Here is an 18,331-nt window from a genome sequence, read left to right as displayed (position 1 = left end):
TAAACCAGTGTAATAGCAGTATATAGTAGTAATGGCAGCAACAGTATATATAATAAAAATAGTAAATATAATAATAACAATGTACACATGTATAAATATGTGTATATAGACTTATATATACAAAGAATATACAAAGAGTATGATATAATGTGATATGATATATAGTAGAGGTATAAATATAAGTATTTGACTATACAATAGATAATATAATATACTATGAGTGTAAGAATATGGAGACAGAGTGTGCAAAAGGCAATATTATTGTATAAAATGATATATAGTATAGTGTGGCTGTGCTAGTTCGGTGTGTGTTGTGTCTGTGTGTATATGTGTCTATGTCTCTCTCTTTGTGTATTTGTGTGTCTGTCGCTCTCTCTCCCTCCCTCTGTGTGTATATGTCTCTCTCTCTTTGTGTATTTGTGTGTTTGTGTCTCACTCTCTCTCTGTATATGTGTTTATCTCTATGTGTCTGTGTCTCTCTCTCTTTGTGTATTTGTGTGTGTCTCCTCTGTATGTGTGTATCTCCCTCTCCCTCCCTCCCTCCCTCTCCCTGTGTGAGTGCAGTCAGGTGACCCGGCTCCCAGCAGCTGTGCAGCCTCGCTCTCTCTCTCCATCACCAGACATCGTGAGTCTCCGGCGCCGAACGCACACACACACACGCGCTCCGCTCCTCCGCCCCGACGCTAACCTCACACCGCTCGGCGAAACACTGCCCGCAGGAGCGCCGTGTCCGCGGACCAACATGTGGGACCGAGTCGCTCTGCTGCTGCTGACCGTGGTGGCCACGGCCCCGGCTGCCGAGGTAAGGAAACACCTCGCCCGGGAGCTTGTTGCAGGATTTCAGCGTTCTCCACCATATTGTTGCTGTCAGCCCGGTGAAGCTAGCTACTGTTAGCTGCTGCTGCACCGGAAGCGGAGCGCCTGTCCCTTTCAGGACACAGGCACGGAATATGTTTTAGCGTCAGATCATTAAAAACCTGGGCTGTCAATATCATATAGAATCACCATTAAATTGTACTTAACAAATAATACAAATTGCGCATGGCGTTTGACGTATTTATCGGCTTGTTCTGTGCGAATTTGCATTGCAGCAAATTCAGTTAAATAACGATTTTTGTATCAAAATGACGCATGTAATAGCAAAATTAGATATTTATGCTAATGCTAACAGGTTGTGTTTTGCACATGTTATTATATTAAGTGTGTTGGAATAGAAACTAAGCATTTTTGTGTGCTTCTCGTTTAACTGTGAAGGTTTCAAGCGGAAGTGTGAGTGATTGGCACTGATTGTGAACGCGGGTATTTGTTAACCAGAGAATAAACGTTTTTTTAGTACAATATTAAGGTACAAATGTATTTGGTTCGTTTATATAGAGTAGCTCTATACGCAATTTATCCCGGGATAAGGATAAATAACGCGTAATTCAATCCAAATACGCAGTTTCTTGTCTCTCTGTCCGCGTCCTGTCTCCGGTTAAAAGCCTGTAGCTGCTGATTTATCGACACTATGCAACAATAGAAACAACGTCTGACTCCATTTTCTCAATCTGTTGCTACAATCTAACGTTGTGTCTTTGCGTTTTAAACAGACGTCGCTTTTCTGTCGTTCGAAATATGTTACAAACAAGTTCGGTTCGTCAACAAATGGCGAGAAACACGCTGCGCAAATGTTGCTTAAACGCCACCCATGATGTCGTTGTTGGTGTTGTTGTTGTGATCGTGTTGAATAAAGGACAATATTGTGTTATTTTCCATATCCCGAGGGCTCGATTTGAGGGAGTGGGCGTGTTTTTCTTTATTCGGGGAACGACAATAAGTCCGTTGTTCTCTCGCGATGACGCCATGTTCTGATCCAAGCGTTATAAAATGGCAATAGAACCCGAAACGTCCGCTTGAATCCAGGATTATTACGGACGCTCTCCCTCATATTTCAGTCAAACGGGAGAGAATGGAGAAGTAAGATGGCGGCGGTGCACTGCAGCATTTACAGAGGGGTCGTGGAAAACCTGGAGCTTTTGACTCTCATTGTTTCCTCCTGTGATCCTTTCGTATCCGTTTTACAATCCAGAGTCACACCGGCCGCAGTGTGAATGTCAGATTCGCTTTAATAATGTGTGGACAGCGGATCTAGTTTCTTTTATAATCAGCCCTCATGCTTTTGTTTTAAGGCTCGTGTGTTTCTTTGTGAACATGCACTGTGCAAGAAAACGTATCTGTATTTTTCAACATGGTTTTTTTCTATTTGATCCTATTCTATTAATGTGAAAACTCCCAAACACTTTTCTTCAATTTCAACCATTTTCCAGCGACAACTCGTAAAAACTGTCCCATCATCCTTATTATCGTTATGTAATTTTATTAATTCCGTGATCCAATTAAGCTTTAGGGCCCGTCCCAATTCACCACTTGGCCCTTACCCTTCGTTTTCTCTCGTGGTCATAAAGGGTTGTCCCATTTATCTGTGTGATATTGGGGTTGTGGCTGTCTAACCCCTTAAACCGCAGTGTATTCAAGACCCCCCCCCCCCCCTCCCTAAAAACAAAGTGGTAGACGGAAATCCCAGAATGCTCTACAAACAGACGAGTCTATCGACATGGCGACCCGCTGAGCTATTTTAAAACTGCTCATTCCACCTTGCTGTAGCTGGATATTATTTACAGTGTCAGGAGATGGATTAAACATTCCTGTGGCCACCAGTAGCCACATTGTTTGAGAGCCGGACCTCGGATATTGTCTTTATGATCTCTTGCTCAAACGATTATAGCTTAAAGGGGTTTTATAAAACTGAACAATGGGGACAAACTGAGGTAACTCTCCTCCGTTTTGGCCTCTTGTTTTGAATTTTGCTTCAGTCAGATGTAGCAGGTGAAATGTGGGGTGAGCTGACCTTCATTTTTTCCTGCTAGCAGCCTATAATCAGTTCAGTCGTAATGAACAGTGTGGGCTCCTCATCAAGCAAACCGCTTGCTTTGTTCACAATCCGTTGCTTACTTTGCTTAAGTCAATCTTCCCCCTTTGAGTCCTGCGTTTACATTATCAGAGGTTCGAGTGATGAAATGCGGTCGAAGAAGTTGTTTAAAATATTTGGGATGATATCTGCGAGATTAAATCAGACTCGAAAATTAGATGTTGCAAGTTTTTGATCTTGTTTGGGCTTGTTGATAGCCTTCATTACCGCCCCATGAATACACACACACACACACACACACTTCTAAACACACAACTCGGGAAGCTGCTTTTCCTGATGGGCCCGCCCTTGAACACGCAGGCCGTGGTGTGGAGCGTGGGAGTTGGATGCCAGCCTTTGTGTGTTTGTAAATCCTTGGGAAATGGCCCTTGGACGGGTGCAAGCAGTCTGTTTGTGTGCATACTGCAGTTTTTCAGCCTAGGGCGGACCAGCCTTCTCCCCTTATTAGCGGGGCCCTAATGCCATTATGCCTGTTGGCACTGCCAGTGTTCCTTTCTCTCTCTGGCACCTTCTCTGCTGCTCACGCCGCAGTTCAGATTTATGGAAGGAGAACCCCGACACTCGTATATCTCTGATTGCTTTTTATTGCAACTTCTTTCCCCAGCCTCACTTTTACTTTGGCTTGTCATTTGCCTCTCAACAACCTCCACAGACAGACTGAAGTTTGTGCATAGTCCCCGACAAAGTGAAAACTCGATAAATAATTAGTGGCTTGACGGAGAAGCAGAGGCAATTATTTTACTGATATAAAGGACAAAAATCAATGGTTCTAGGGTCGACTATATTAATATTTACTGGTTTCTTGGATAGTAAATTGAAAACGTTTGGATTTTTCCAGTTGGTTTGACAAAAATATGCCGTTTGGAATCTGGGAATATGTAATGGGAACTTGTTTGCACACCTGCTTTCTTTTAATAGAGCAAATGATTTCTCAGTTCATAATAAAATAATCTGTGAAATAAACCATACAGAATATTGTCATAAATTGCAGTCAGTTGACAAAAAAGACTATTATATATATATATATATATATATATATAATATGGCATTTTAAAACATGAAAACTGCCCATTTTGCTGGTTTCAGATAGAAACATATTTTTGTTCTTTTTAAAGATTACATGGGAATTTTTCAAATAATTAATCCTTGACTTGAAAACAAAATGAATCATGATGACTAGTTTGTCCTGCTCTGTCTGTGGTTGTCTCTTGGTAAATACAGAATATTGTCATGCTTCAGGACAGGATGTCCTCTTCATAATGATTTGTTTTTTAATCCCTCATGTCCAACTGATGTTGCAAAGATTGCCTATAAAAATTCCTCGTCTGACTGGCGCACACTGTCCATCCTGGTTGTGTCAACAACAACAATGACACTGCAGCGCCCCCAATTAATGTCCCCACTGCATACCCCTCTGTCTGTCCCAGAGAAAAGAATTCCTGACCTTTTGATACTGTTGTTTCTATTGTACCAGTGCTTCGAAATGGGAGGATGCTGATGTCCTGGCTGTGTTTCGGAGCTGCCTGTCTGTCGCTTCTCTGGCCAACTGACGTGGTGTGAATCAGCTGTTTATGAACACTTTTAAATGTCAATCTTTGCCTCTTCTTTGCATCCTAACTTTGGTCATTTCTTTCATTATTCTCACAGTCCCAAGCCTCCGTTGTGAGGTCATGTTTTCCCACTGAAAAGTGGTTTTCATTGCATCGTAGGAATTTGTTCGGACTGATTCCAGAGGTAACAGACCGGTGTGGAGCTCAAAGGCCTCCTTTGTGCAGTGCAACCTGCATTCTGAATGAAACACTATGAATATGTGATAGCTCTTATAGATCAAACAAGCATCTAATAGTATCAGAAGAAATCGGGTGACTAGACATGTTGTTGACAGCGATGTAGCTGCACTTTCCCACTCAACTGCAGGCAGCATGCTGGTCGGTGAGGAAGTTCTGCAGGTATTAGTGGACCTTGGGTTCGGACAAAACATTTTGATGATAACGGGCTCGGATCGGGTTCCTACACAAAAAACAGAAGGCATATCAGTCTGGGGTGTGGCCCGGCTAGTTTTCTCTCGGGTTTGTACAGAAAATGGCGAGGCTCTACGTGATGACATCAGATTAGGTGCCATCTTCGTTGTAAAGACATTATGTTTCTCTGAGGGCTTGTAAGTCAGTCGTCCAGTTGAAAACCCTCCTCTCCATCTTTCTCACATCGTCCTCTTTATTCATAATTACCAGTAATGGGAGCAAACGTGGAAACACAACCCCAGCTTTATTACCTGCTCGTCTTCAGGCAACACAACACTCTCCCTCCCACTCCTCACATTAGAGCGACTCTCCCACCAGGCAGCACCATTCATCACCACCACACTCTTGTTTCAGACGGTAAATATCAGCAGTGCGCCACCGAAGACGCTCCTCGCGTCACCGCTGCTGAGTAAGCAGGCGTTGATACAGAATCTGAATAATCGGACGGGAAACAAGTCGCCCTGATCCACGCAAATTACTCAGCAGCATTGAGTTCATCCAGCTTTCACTTCATCAGTGAGGAAGCTCCAGACACACACAACCTCCATCTGAGAGCATGTTTCTGCAGCAGCTTAGCAAGGCATCAATGCAGCATTTCTTTTTTTGGCACATCTACATTATAAGTGGCATGTGTCACTGGCATGGTGTGTTGTCCTGTATGTGTGTGGGTGAGACTGATTTCCCACTGGCCATTACAGGCTTATACAATCAAGTTCTAACCATGGAATTGCCTTCTAGTGTACCATCAGTTTCTGTGCTCACCTCTCTTGTGAGGCTCTTGTTAAAATGGAGAGGAGCCCACTCTCAGCTTTGTGCCAGGAAGGGTAGTTTGACATTTACTCTGGATCCGAATCATTAAAAGACTCAGTGTAGAGATACTTCCTGGAAGCCGGCGGCATACGACACATCTGGTGCTACTGTCCTGCTGCAAAATGGGTTTGAAAATCCATCTCCTGAAAATGTACAGAGGAGAATGAATCAGTTGCTTCATACATTTTCTGGAAGCCCATGAGAGGATACAGCAGGAAAATGATCTCTCTAGAGTGTTCTGGTAGTGTTGTGGCTCAGATCCAGAGAGTATCGTCACAACATCCCAGCTTTATTCTACTTAATTTCCCTTCGGGGATGAATAAAGTAATCTATCTATCTATCTGTAGAGATATAAAGTCATATAGTATCTGTCCATCACACCTACGTATCAAAAAAGTGTGATAGAATAAATTAAGTCAAATATTCACAGGTTTATTAACTGAATTTTAAAATGAAGAGAAAATGTCACATGTATTTAGTGAAACATTTATTGCATCTCCACACTTGGATACGACAAACCCAAGCTGTTCACAAACACAATCTTTCCCCAACTCTTTATTTCCTCGAACCACAAAGGAGAGCTCTCTTTCCTCCAGTTTTTCAACACTCTTCATTTTTTTTATATAAAAAGACATATTTATGGATGAAGGTACTCCGAATTCACGCCTCAGCGCATCTTTGATTTTCGTGAAGGTTGCTGACTCATTATTTTAAAGACGGAGGAGAAGTGAATTATCGCCACCTCTATAAACTCCAAAATACCCACGGTGGTCTTTGTTTTTCCAAGGTTCTATTCCTCCGCTCGCAGAAATGATCTCATCCCCTCGTCCCCTCTCTCTTCTTTTCCAGTGTCTGCACCCGTCCTCCCAGGTGTTCAGGGTTGCCATAGCACAGTGGAGTCGTCCCCTGGTGACCGGTACTTGGACTATAATTAGGGCCGCTGTGTGTTATTGCCGTCGTCCTTCTCACCCTCCTCAGACCCATTAGAAGAATTTCTCACTCTTGCTTGTTTTTTCTTTTCCCTGAAAGGCAGTGCCGTCCGTTCAGTATGTTACTGATGTGCTTCCTGCCCTCGGCTTGAGATTCACAGTTCAGGGGGTTTATGAAACTAGTACCTCTTTTGAGTCGGGCGACACTCCATCAGTTGTGGGTGACAAGTCCTCTCGGAGTGTGAAATTGCACTGCTTGTCGGAAATGCCAAAATCTGTGTGTGTGCGTGTAGCACGTGTGGTGTCGGCAGGCTGCAAACGAGACCAGAGATTTCCGAGTGCTCCTGACTGTCTCCTGCTATTTCTGTCTCCTTTTCCTGTTTGGTCTTCACAATAATAGAAGACTTCCTGTGTTTGTTCGACAGAAGCGATGCAGTATAATATGCGTACAGGAAACAACCTCATGTTTGAAGTGACTTTGCGGAAATTCCATTTGGGATTTGTAAAATTGTGATTTCCCATCGTGCCGCTCTGATATTAATCATCATCACTCCGTATTATATCAAGAGTTTTAATTCCAGCCATTTAACATATAATTAAATTAAAGTCGAAGGAGGGAGAAACAGGATTCCTTTCGCGATAGGAACGTTCCGCTGGTGATTGTGTTTATCGTGTGTGGAGGTCGTTGCTCGTATAACAACTAATGATGATTCCAGTTACACACACCCATCAGCCCCAGGGCCCTGATTCACAAACGACTTGTTATAACAACTCTGATGAGGGATGACCTCAACTCACAATCAGCCATGAGGCAGTTTTCTTTGCAGCAGTAAACATGGTTACTGGGCTTCTGGTTAATTTCAACATCGTTTGAGTGAAATCGGCGAAGAAAATTGTTGCACTCAGATTAATCAGTGCCTGTTCTTAAATTGCTGCTGAAGAAACACTTTAGGAAAAGCATGTATTTTTGTGTTTTTCCAGCGACTGACACAGAAATCATGGAAAGCTTGGCTTGATGGAATCCAGCTGTGATAAGACGATGCTGTTTTAATCCAAGCACATTAATGCTGGACTTTAATGGGATATTTAGAGTCTGGAATCTGAAGATGGGTCATTATTACAGAAAGGTGGAGATCCCTGTCTGCAGCACGCAGCCGCCACTGGTTTTAATGATGCAGGACGTCGATTCATCTTTCACTTTGGGCACAAACCGATCCTTGTTAACAAATTTTTGGGAGAGATTACGACGAGATTTGCATAATTTCAGATATAAGTAGCCCCCAGTTCAGGGTGTGACTGGGGAGTGTACCTTCAGTCCTTGAGTGTGTGTGTGTATGTCTGTGCATAGGTGATCACAGCTCCATCTGTGTATGCTGGTGGTCGACTGCAGAGTTATGGATACCAGTGAAGTCAGAGCCATGTTAGCATGCTGGTGCAGAACGAGTCGACCGTTGCACTGGGTGAATTTTTATAGGTGCACTGTCAGCTGTACGAGCAGAGCACACACACACGCACATATACACACACACTAACCAGATGATGAAATTCCTTCTCCCAGATGACTTGGGTAATGGTGTTGCCTCAGGTTGCCACAGCGATGACACAGGGAGGTTTATGACAGGCGGGTCTCCAGGGGACGAGAGCAGCCTCCGTATCCAGGGTGATAGTAATGGAGGCAACCACGAGTCCCCCCTTCACGTCCTGGCAAATGAAGACGGCAGCAGTCGAGACCTCCTTTCTCCTCTCACACCCTTTAGATCAAGTTTTAAACAGATTAGTCTCAGATGCTAATTCCCGGGGAGCCACCAGACACAAGGATTTAATCACATTGAATATGAATGGGGATGAAACTGAAATATTCTCCTGACATAGGCAATGAGAACTTGTGAAGATGAGAGAAAACTGACGAGACGGCGTGAAGGAGGAACCGTTTCATTTTGTCAGTTTGACCTTTTAAGCACATACAAGTCAGGAAAATCAATATTGATCCCAGAGCGACTTGGATCTATTGATTTAAGAAACGCCTGAATGAAGTCGATGCGGCGCCTCTCGAGGTGCTCGGGTTTCATCATAACCTGATTCACCGCAGCCACAACTGTCGCCGCTTTAGAGGATGAGCCAGAGCTTCTGTTTTGCCCCAGAACTTAAAAAAAAAAGGTTTTTGTAAAGAAGACATTCTGTCTGGTGTTTATATTCTGGTCTGTAATTGAACTTCTGGCTGGCTGGGAGTGTTAGGGGAAGGCAAGAGGGTCTGGCTGGCCTGTAATCAGGGAATCACCCTATACCCACTGGATCTGCTTCCCAAACATCCAGTGCAGATAATATTACACACACAACAGAGTGGGATAGCGCTGCACACACACTAACGCCCAGGTTACACTAGTTCCTCTGTGTTTTGGCCTCTTTTCAAACATTTTGTTTTGGCATGTGGGAAACGAGCAGGCACCAGAAGAACTACAACATATAAATATATACAACAGATATTTTGTAGAAAGAAGGTCGTGTGGAAACTGGGGAAAAATATCCATTCAAAAAATATCTGCAGTGTTGTAGACGAGGCCAAGGTCCAGTCAAAGACGATTTAAGAGTTTTAAGTAACGCCTGCTTATACAGCGTGCACGTGCAAGAGTGTTGAGCATCTCTTGTCCCCTCGCCAGCCTTATCCAATTCTGCCGTAGCACATCCTCTCAAGCTAAGCACACAAATTCCCACAGCCGTGCACCTCGTAAACAACTCGCACTCACTCGTACGTCAGCTCGATTCCACCACAACTGATTGATGAATGGCCCAATGGTAAGCAGCCTAAGATTACTGTATCACGTAACGCATTATCCCATTCGTTAACATCTACAGGCTGCCGAGGAGAGCACGATGAAGCTCTTATTCTTTGCACGATGAAGCTCTTATTCTTTGCACTGTGTAGCACTCGCAGGACTTTCCTTTTCTTTCCTGTCCCCGCGTCGATTGTGTGTCTCGGCCATTGTGAACCATCTGCAACACTCGGGTGACGTGGTCTTGCGTGTGATACAGTATGTTCCAGCCAGGACAATAACGCCTTGTCTTGTTAAAGCTCCTGGTTTGGACACAGCCGAAGATCCCTGTGAGAGATGTGTCCTCCAGAGAGAGAGAGAGTGCGTGTGCGTGTGTGTAGCTCTTGCGACACATCTTGCTCTCCAGGGAGTTTCCCCCTGGGGATGAGAGCTGATCTAAGGCACCACCACCCCCCCCCCCCCCCCCCCAGCCTTTACCCAACTTCCCATGGCAGGCCTGGGCCACTCAGATAAGACTGTACAATTAATAGCACCGCAGGACCAGCACCCACAGGGGCACTTCAAAGATTGTCTGTGTGTGTGTGTGTGTGTGTGTTTTGTGTTTGTGTCAGGAATACATTCAGTCCGTTTCTCTGCCTCTGTGACTGAGAAGATACATGAGGCGTGTGTGTGGGTGTGTGTTCATGTATGTACTTGCAGGGTGTGTGTGATGTAGTAATTCTTGTTCTGACATCCCCCTCCATTTACAAGTAATTGGTAATAAACCTCTCCCTGCGTTTTTAGTGCTGCTGATCACATCTCTGAACGGACCAGCCTCGCTCACACATATCACTGCATTTTACACAATCACTTTGAGATGGGGAGTGGTTGGGCAATTTGCAGGGAGAGAAGAGTTATTATGTCTTTGAGAGTCACACACAAGTGGAGAGCCGTGCAGCTGCGTGGATTGATGACGATGCTCGTTCCTCGGAGAGTCGAGGTTGCACCTAATTTATGTGTTCCGCCACAGTCGAGAAAGTCAGAAGAGGTGATTCAGACATAGATTCATAATTTATTCTTTACAACGTGAGCTTTATTCCTATCACTTTATATTAAATAGTATCCCGGAAATAGGTTTTATAATCAATGAATGGACAGCTCATTCCAGCTCTAATTTATCCCACATGGGATCCCAACAAGACCGAATCTGTGAGGAATGAACCTTTCAGGCAGAACTTGTGATATCAGAGGTACAGCGATTGAGCAGTGATTCCATCTGTGAAAATGGGTCACCTGTCCGAGAGGAGGCGTGTGATTTGAATAGCGACGTAACAAGATCACTCACACACACAAACGCACACAGAGGACGGATCAGGCAAACGGCTGCAGCGAGCGCGCCGTCCTCTTCATGAACCATCTTGGAGCAGGAAACCACTTTATCGAAATTGCAGCAGCACATAATCTCACTTCAATCGCTTTACTGCTGCAAACTTGTGTGTTATTGCGTTGCATTATGAGATTGTCGCTCGGCTCTGTTTGTGTTCTTGTGTGTCTTATATGCATCTCCCTTGGGGCAAAACAAACTCCATTTCCTCCTTAAATCATTACGGCGTCATTGCTTTTTATGGTCCATGAACCAACAGTGTATGCCAAGCTTTAACAATCTGGACAAGGGCTGCGTGTGCAACTTAATTCCGTGGTCCTGTATGGGTCAGCAGGCGCTGGAGTTTCCGTCTGTGTTTTCTTGCTGTGACTGACTGGATTTTGGCGAGCTGCAGCTTCACCCTGCTGCGGCTCCTGAGGCACGACTGGCTTCATTTATTCTGGGAGACGTCGCACGCCGAGCAACATGCGAGCCGGGTGTCTGCTGACTTTAATTGAACTATCTTCTCGGGGTCAATCTTCTACAGCATTAGCATCCGCTCCTCTGGCTTATTCCCTGCTGTTGACCGCGATGGCTATCATGCCAGATTTAGAGCAAAGGGGGATATTTCTCCTGACCAGGCTGCCGTCCTAATCCTCAGTGCCCAGATTACTGCTCCCTCCCCTGCAGGACGACCGGCTGGCCGGGCCAAGCGGCAGGACAGTGAACTATGGCTGAGATGGGATAAAGACACACACACATACACACAGCCTGGTTTCTCCCTCTGTAACATACATTTGCTGCTGGTGTTTTTCCGCCATTTGTTAGTCTGCCTTTTTTCGGTCCATCTGTTGCTCGCTCAGGGTAGATTCTAGCTGCGTTGCACTTAACCTTTTTAGTCTCCAGTTTCTTATCTGTTCTTTTTGGGAGTATTTGGAAAATGAAAAATTGTAAAAGATAAAAGATGAAGAAGGGTAGAGATTATTTCTGTGCGCAGTATAAACAGAGGTGTTTCTGTTTGTCAGGAGGATCTTTTTAGAATTTTCGCTTAACCCACGTTGAACTTTGCCTAAAGAAGACGCACACACCCTTCTTCTCTGAGCTGCCTCTCTCCGACACCAGAATTACTCATCTTTTCTCCATTAAGCCTTCCCTGATTTTCTTCAGATTTTCTCCATCTCTGGCCCTTCATCCCCCCATCCTTTTTCTGTTTTACAGAGTGCTTGACCTTCTGCTCGCGCCCCGAAGGCTTATTGTCCAATTCATCTGTCCTCCGATCTCTCCATGCCTCCTCGCCATTGTGGTTATTGTTCTTTTCTCTCACTTTCTCCTCCTGCTCATGCCTCATGCCTTTGCCACCATCCTGGGAGTCAGATTTATAAGCTTATAAATCTGACTCCGAAGACTTGGTCACTCGTCGCCTCCTCCTCCTCCCTTCCTTGGCTACAAGACAACCTGGTGAACAGATAGCGGCAGAGAGGCAGGAAGTAGAAGAGTGTGTGATGGGCGAGGATATGATTTGCCAGCCAAAAGAGGATGACACAAAGAATTTGAATGTCAGAGAGCCACTGGAGCAGATTTGCGTACCTATGCCTCCAGCAGGGAGGAAGTGGGTTTATCTCTTTCAGAAAGCGACAGGGAGAGGCCACAGGGTGGGCAGATAAGGTCAGAATAAAACTGGGCACCCAGAAAGTGAGTTAATTAAAAGATAGCACGCCATGCAGAGCGACTTTTTAAAGATTATTTGAAAACTTTCTGCTCTCGGCCTGCCTTGGGTTGTACTATTAATGAGTGGTGCGGGATTTGATCTATGCCCGATAGCACTGCTCACACAGAGATGGCAGTGTGGGAATTGAGCGTCACAGCCCCAAATAACCCCATCTGGTGCTCTGTGTCGAGACCGATGGCCACCAGTGTTAAGTCGGCATGTGCTGGGGGCAAGAGGGGATTTTACACCCTAATTTGTCAGTGTGTGTGTGTGGAAGGGTGAGGGATTTACTGATTTCCGTTCTACTACAGCTCGCGGCCCATCCCGTTGACCTGTTAGGGGTGTGAACATTGCTGATGCATATTTGACCCATGAGAGTGAAACCTGATCTTTGTGTGTGTGTGTGTGTGTGTGTGTAATGTTTTAACCAGAGAGTACTGCCGAACTCCCAAGAACTCCTTACTACTTTTTGACCGTTTTAAAATTAAATAAAAAATAGCTGCTGTTGCATCAATGTTTCATGAGAATATGGCAAAATCGAACCATTAGCAGATCTAATTATATTTCCCTGAAATCTAGGGCGGAGCTGCATGGATCGCTGTGGTTTTAACTTTGTCAAAGTTCCTATGAATCGATAAACCCGTCACATATTTGCTGAGTTATTTATGGTCGGGTGGTTTATGAATTCACAGGCTGTAAATCATTCATTCTGGTTAGAGTACAGTTTGTTATTAAATCAACTTGACACAGAAAATATGAAGATGAACTCTCACATTCTCTGAATAACTTGGTGGCTACAATACCAGTAGAAGGCAGGAAATGCTGATAGTTATATCTCCTACTATGTATTATAACTGTTTATTGTGGAGACCATAATGTTTCAACATGCGATTTACAAATAAGACATTAAGAATATTTGTTGTTAATTGGTGAAATCATAACTCAGCTCAATAATACAGAAAGTTTATTTATTTCTACAATGTGTGTATTCTATTGAAGCACTTTTTTAGCAGGGCCAAAAACAGGACAGAGCTAGTTATGTGATTGTCCTCTCATTCAGACCAAAGCAACAGCCAATCACATAGCTGTCCCTGCCCTGTTTATCTACACTTCAGGTAAAGACTTTGACCTTGTTTTGTTTGTATTGCGTTTATAATTAAAGATATCACATTGGTACAGTTCTAAAGTTATTACCTAATGCAGCTTGGTGTTCACTTATGTAATGTAAGGGAAATTAATTTGTATCATGTGTTATTATCCACAGAGGTCATTCAATGTGCTTCACTGAAATAAAAGAAGCATAAAAATACAGATATGAAGCATAAAAAGGTTAAAAGGGGCAAAACATTGTAAAGAAACCGTCTAAAAGCACAGATGATAAAAACAGGTCAGGACTAATTAAAGTGCTGGATTAAGTGATTAAATGAAGGCGTATAAAAACCGATTTGATATCCGTCCTAAGTGTGACTCTGTAAAGCCTTTTTTCTACTGTGGAAAATTGGGTTCGTACGATTTCAGGAGTTTAACTTTTCACATATGAAGTACGCAGCAGGTGATTGTCCACGTCAGACGTGTTCACAACAACAACAAAAATGTGTGGAACCGTTGAGTGGAGGGGGGGGTATCCGAGTAGAGCAGCAGGAGGCAGGACGTGACATATTAATGCATGTTTTTTGTTTACTATACACGGACACACGGAGTCGGCCCTCAACGCCAAAAGCTCTTTTTCTAAGTAGACAATAGACATCTTTGTTTTTTTGTGTTTGTGGGTCTGATTAATTGCAACAACACTTATCCGTTCACCTCTGGGGGCTTTTAAAATCTTATCCACACACTTAAATATATTGCAAACCAATAAAACAGCACTACTCAACAAAACTACCACATCTGAATTATAATGCGTCCCCTCCACAGCCTCAAACGGATCATTACAAGCTCAACAAATGTTAATTTCCTGTTGCACAATAGCTTTGGATGACATTACATTGTACAGGTGTAAGTCTGATTGCATTCACCTCATGCTTGTGTAGCCCGGCGAGCTTTCTCCTCTGCCTAGGCCGGTTTCAGTCAAGTGTAGATGGAAACAGCGGCAGCGAGGACCGACTCATTCTTCTGCCAAATGTCAGTGTTGGTAAATGGAATATAATGCAAGCTGATAAAGTCCATCTTCCCGCCGATGCACTAGAAACATGGCTGTAAAATCGACCCAAACATTTTGGTTTTCAGCTTCAAATTTAATCCGAATTGATCGCCCCATCAGCTTTTCTCGTTTGTTGGACAAGGACTTTATGCCCCCGGCTGCTTGAAGAAAAATCAAGTCTGGAGGAAGGAATATGCTATCCATCTCACAAAACAGCATTTGTGCGCCTGCCAGGGCCTTGAAAACCATTAACACGATTAGGCAGCACACAATGGCAACACTCCCTCTCCTCCCTCCCTCTGTCTCCCTGTCTTTTTTTCTCCCCCCTTCGTATTCCCTCCCATTTTGTTCGAGCACATTTGCCAGTACAATGCAGACACTCACTGGTTTGTCTGCACCTCTTCTCCTGGCGGAACTTCAGAACTTCAGGCACAAAAACCTCAGAATTCATGCAGATACACACACATACCAACGCACGGGATCATAAATTAACACAAAAATTAATACATTCATGCCGATGTGGGACTCACACACACGTTCGCTCGCGCACACTCCCTGTGCCTGCAGCCAACCTGCTCTTATGCGCAGGATGTGCAGCGCTAATGGAGAGAAACAAACCGAAAACAAACCAACAGAGGGTTATATAAACACTATAGTGTCCTGTAAAAACTTGGGCATGGGCACAGAGATGTACACCCGCTGTTCCCATATAAGCAGCAGAGCAGGGGATTGGATGTGTTTGTGTGTGTGTGCATCACAGAACCCAGCGGGTGGATTGCTTCAGGCCGGTTGTTTGAGGCAATTTATTCCTCTGACGTTATTGATTTTTCGTGTCCATCCTTTGTTCCGTCTCCATCCTTTTTCCGGCGGGATCGTTTTGCTCGAACACACAGTCGCAAAGAGGCATTTAGTACGGTGCTCGCAGTGCCATGACTAAGAGTTTTTTAAGAACACAGAAATCCAACCCAGTTCCTCGTCTGTGGCTTTCCTCCTCCTCTATCCGTTCTCTCTCTCTCTCTCTCTCTCTCGGTCTCGCTCACCTCATCTTACTTTTCATCTAACATGTTAATCTCCTTTCCTCTCCTCTCACCCCCCTTTATCCGAGCAATACAATTTAATTGCATCCATCTTGCGTTTTTTTTCAGTGCAAGTGCTCAAGAAGTTTAACATGAGTGGTAATTCTCATTAAATCTCTCTCTCTCTCTCCTTTTTTTTTTGTATCCGTCTCCCCCCCACCCACCCACCTCTAGGTGCCTACAGATGTTTCCATGGGTCTGTTGGCAGAGCCCCAGGTGGCCATGTTTTGCGGTAAACTCAACATGCACATCAACGTGCAGAGCGGCAAGTGGGAGCCGGACCCCTCAGGCACCAAGAGCTGCATCGGAACCAAGGAGGGCATCCTGCAGTACTGCCAGGAGGTAAGCTGTGTGTGTGTGTGTGTGTTTGTGTGTGTGTGTGTGTGTGTGTGTGACTGGGTGTGTGAGAGATGCAACAGAAGCTGCTTACCTTCTGTTCCTTATGTAAAACTGTTTATTTCCCCCCCTGAATCAATTAACGCCGATATAACACCGTTTTAAAGCTGATATGAATCTTAAGTGTCTGTAATGTAACAAGCAGCAGCTGGGTGTGGTGTAGTTAAGGTGGGGAATATAGATATTGAATGTCAGGGTTGTTTCTGAATTGATATTATCGTGAAGGTGAAATGTTTTGTCTGTGGTTGCTGTGGGAGTAAGAGGTGTCGTTTCCTCCCCAGACCAATCTTCCTCATCAATCATCCTAATTTGTTACGGCTTCACAGCTTGAAGATGGCTCTAATTTAGCTGCGTGCCTGTTGATATATGGATTTCTTAAACAGTAATTACCCCGTGTTTATTTAGGTTTGAGCGAGAAATAATCCTGGATGATAAATGTTTACAGTCGTGCCATTTAAGTTGGAGTTTTGGGTCGGATGATTTACACTTAAGCCATTAAACTGACACTCTCTGAGAAAATAACAGTGATTGAGCAGGTAGCAGTGTAGCGTCTTTATAGAGAGGAGAGTTTGCACAAAGTGAGATTTTCCTTTCTAGGGGATTTACAGTTTTTATGCAGTGTTTGTGCAAGTGAGAATAATCTTAAAGTGTGTTGTTCCACACAAGACAGTACAGAATTATTTCTATCTTATTATTATCTGAACCAGCTGCAAGATGATACAGTGAAACACAAAGTATTAGAGGCAGTAGAGACACAAGGAATCACAAAACTCATGATTACAATCAGATCATGGTTTTTAGTCATGCATCGTCTCATTTATCGGATCAACGTGAGATATCTCTCTGTGATTGTTGTGCCCTGTTCTGTCTGCAGCGCCATTTGCCTCATGCTCGCTTGTCCATATAGTTTTTACCACCCACGTAGACAGTCAGTCCTCATACTGCGTACCTGCAGGTCTCAGCATTCGATGCAGTTCTCTCACACTGACGGAACTTATATTTTTCCTGTCACTCAGTCTGTGTTGCATGTGAAATCGAACTGCATACTGCCACAGACCCGAAAACAATATTGCTGGGAAACACTGGTCTTCTGTGCTGGTGCACCCGGGGAGCCAATACATGGTTCTCCAATTCTTCCCCTCCTCTCTTCGCCATGACTTTCATTGTCATCTCATTTTAACATGCGCGTTTCACATGAGCACACAACTGCTTTGTTTTAGCTACATCTCAGGATTTAAATTTAAGTTATTACCTAAAAAACTGTATTTAAGTGTTTAAACTGGGGGGCATATCCATGCAAATCACAGATTAACCGTGGTCCGTTACTCTACAAAGGAGCAGACTGAGATATTAGTTCGTGCTGGGTTTTGAGAGCACAGTCCGCCATGAGGGTCTGCAAACAGATTTGTTTTTTTTCAACCAAAATCCTCCACTTTGGCCGAATGACACAATGCCAGAACTCTGCTCAGTAAACAAGCTGCTTATGCCCATATGACCTGATGTTAGTAGCTCGGGTTGGTTTGTTATTAGGTGAAAGCTAACCAGGTCAACCAGCACACAGTGAACGCCTCTGTTCGATGGATTAACTGCTTTTTCATTTACTGCAGCATTTCATTTGGTAGCAGTGTAGACGCTCGCTGCACTGTGTAAGAAAGGAGTGTTAAAAGGGAGTTGTCCGATAAGCGGACGTGATGCATTCTGAGTTTCTCTGAAAAGCATTTAAGACAAGCTCAAACGAGCATTAGCTCATCCTCCCTGTGTTACCACAAATAACAAACCCTGCAAAGACAAATAAATGCTTTAGAGCAATCTGTCTCGGGTCCCAGAATTTGAACTTAGAAAAATAGACAACATGAAACGTTTCCCCCTCAAAGCCGAGCAGAGGAACACGGCTTGACAAATGCAAGAATACAAAGGAGCCAAGAACTTGATGGAGTTATTTTTTATAGCATGAAGGGAGAGAGGAGGTGTGGTAGAGACGGATGAGAGGAGTCAGCACAGGGACACGTTGAATATTGTGCTGAGGCAGATGTCATGCATGGCTGAGGAGAACACAGAGGTAAACACAGAATCTACCACGCAGATTCTGCATCGACTAGCACTGCGGTAATGTTAAGAGTAGATAAAGGGTCGCAGAATGTTTCACCAAATTAATAATCAGTCTCTGTTG

The 18,331-nt window shown here is 44.1% G+C and overlaps 1 protein-coding gene across 3 annotated transcripts in view; it reads left to right on the top strand.

The window, feature by feature from the left end:
* Positions 1-604: 604 nt before the first annotated feature.
* appa (amyloid beta (A4) precursor protein a) overlaps positions 605-18,331 on the top strand; it is a 32,055-nt gene continuing 14,328 nt past the window's right edge. For all 3 annotated transcript variants that reach the window (XM_062380485.1, XM_062380484.1, XM_062380483.1), the window contains exons 1-2: positions 605-802; positions 15,940-16,107. In XM_062380485.1, coding sequence (XP_062236469.1) covers positions 743-802; positions 15,940-16,107 — 228 coding nt within the window. In that variant the 5' untranslated portion in view covers positions 605-742. The remainder of the gene's footprint in view (positions 803-15,939; positions 16,108-18,331) is intronic.

Source organism: Platichthys flesus, chromosome 22 (genome assembly GCF_949316205.1).
Source record: "Platichthys flesus chromosome 22, fPlaFle2.1, whole genome shotgun sequence".
Taxonomy (NCBI): domain Eukaryota; kingdom Metazoa; phylum Chordata; class Actinopteri; order Pleuronectiformes; family Pleuronectidae; genus Platichthys; species Platichthys flesus.
This window is presented reverse-complemented; position numbering and strand designations above follow the sequence as displayed.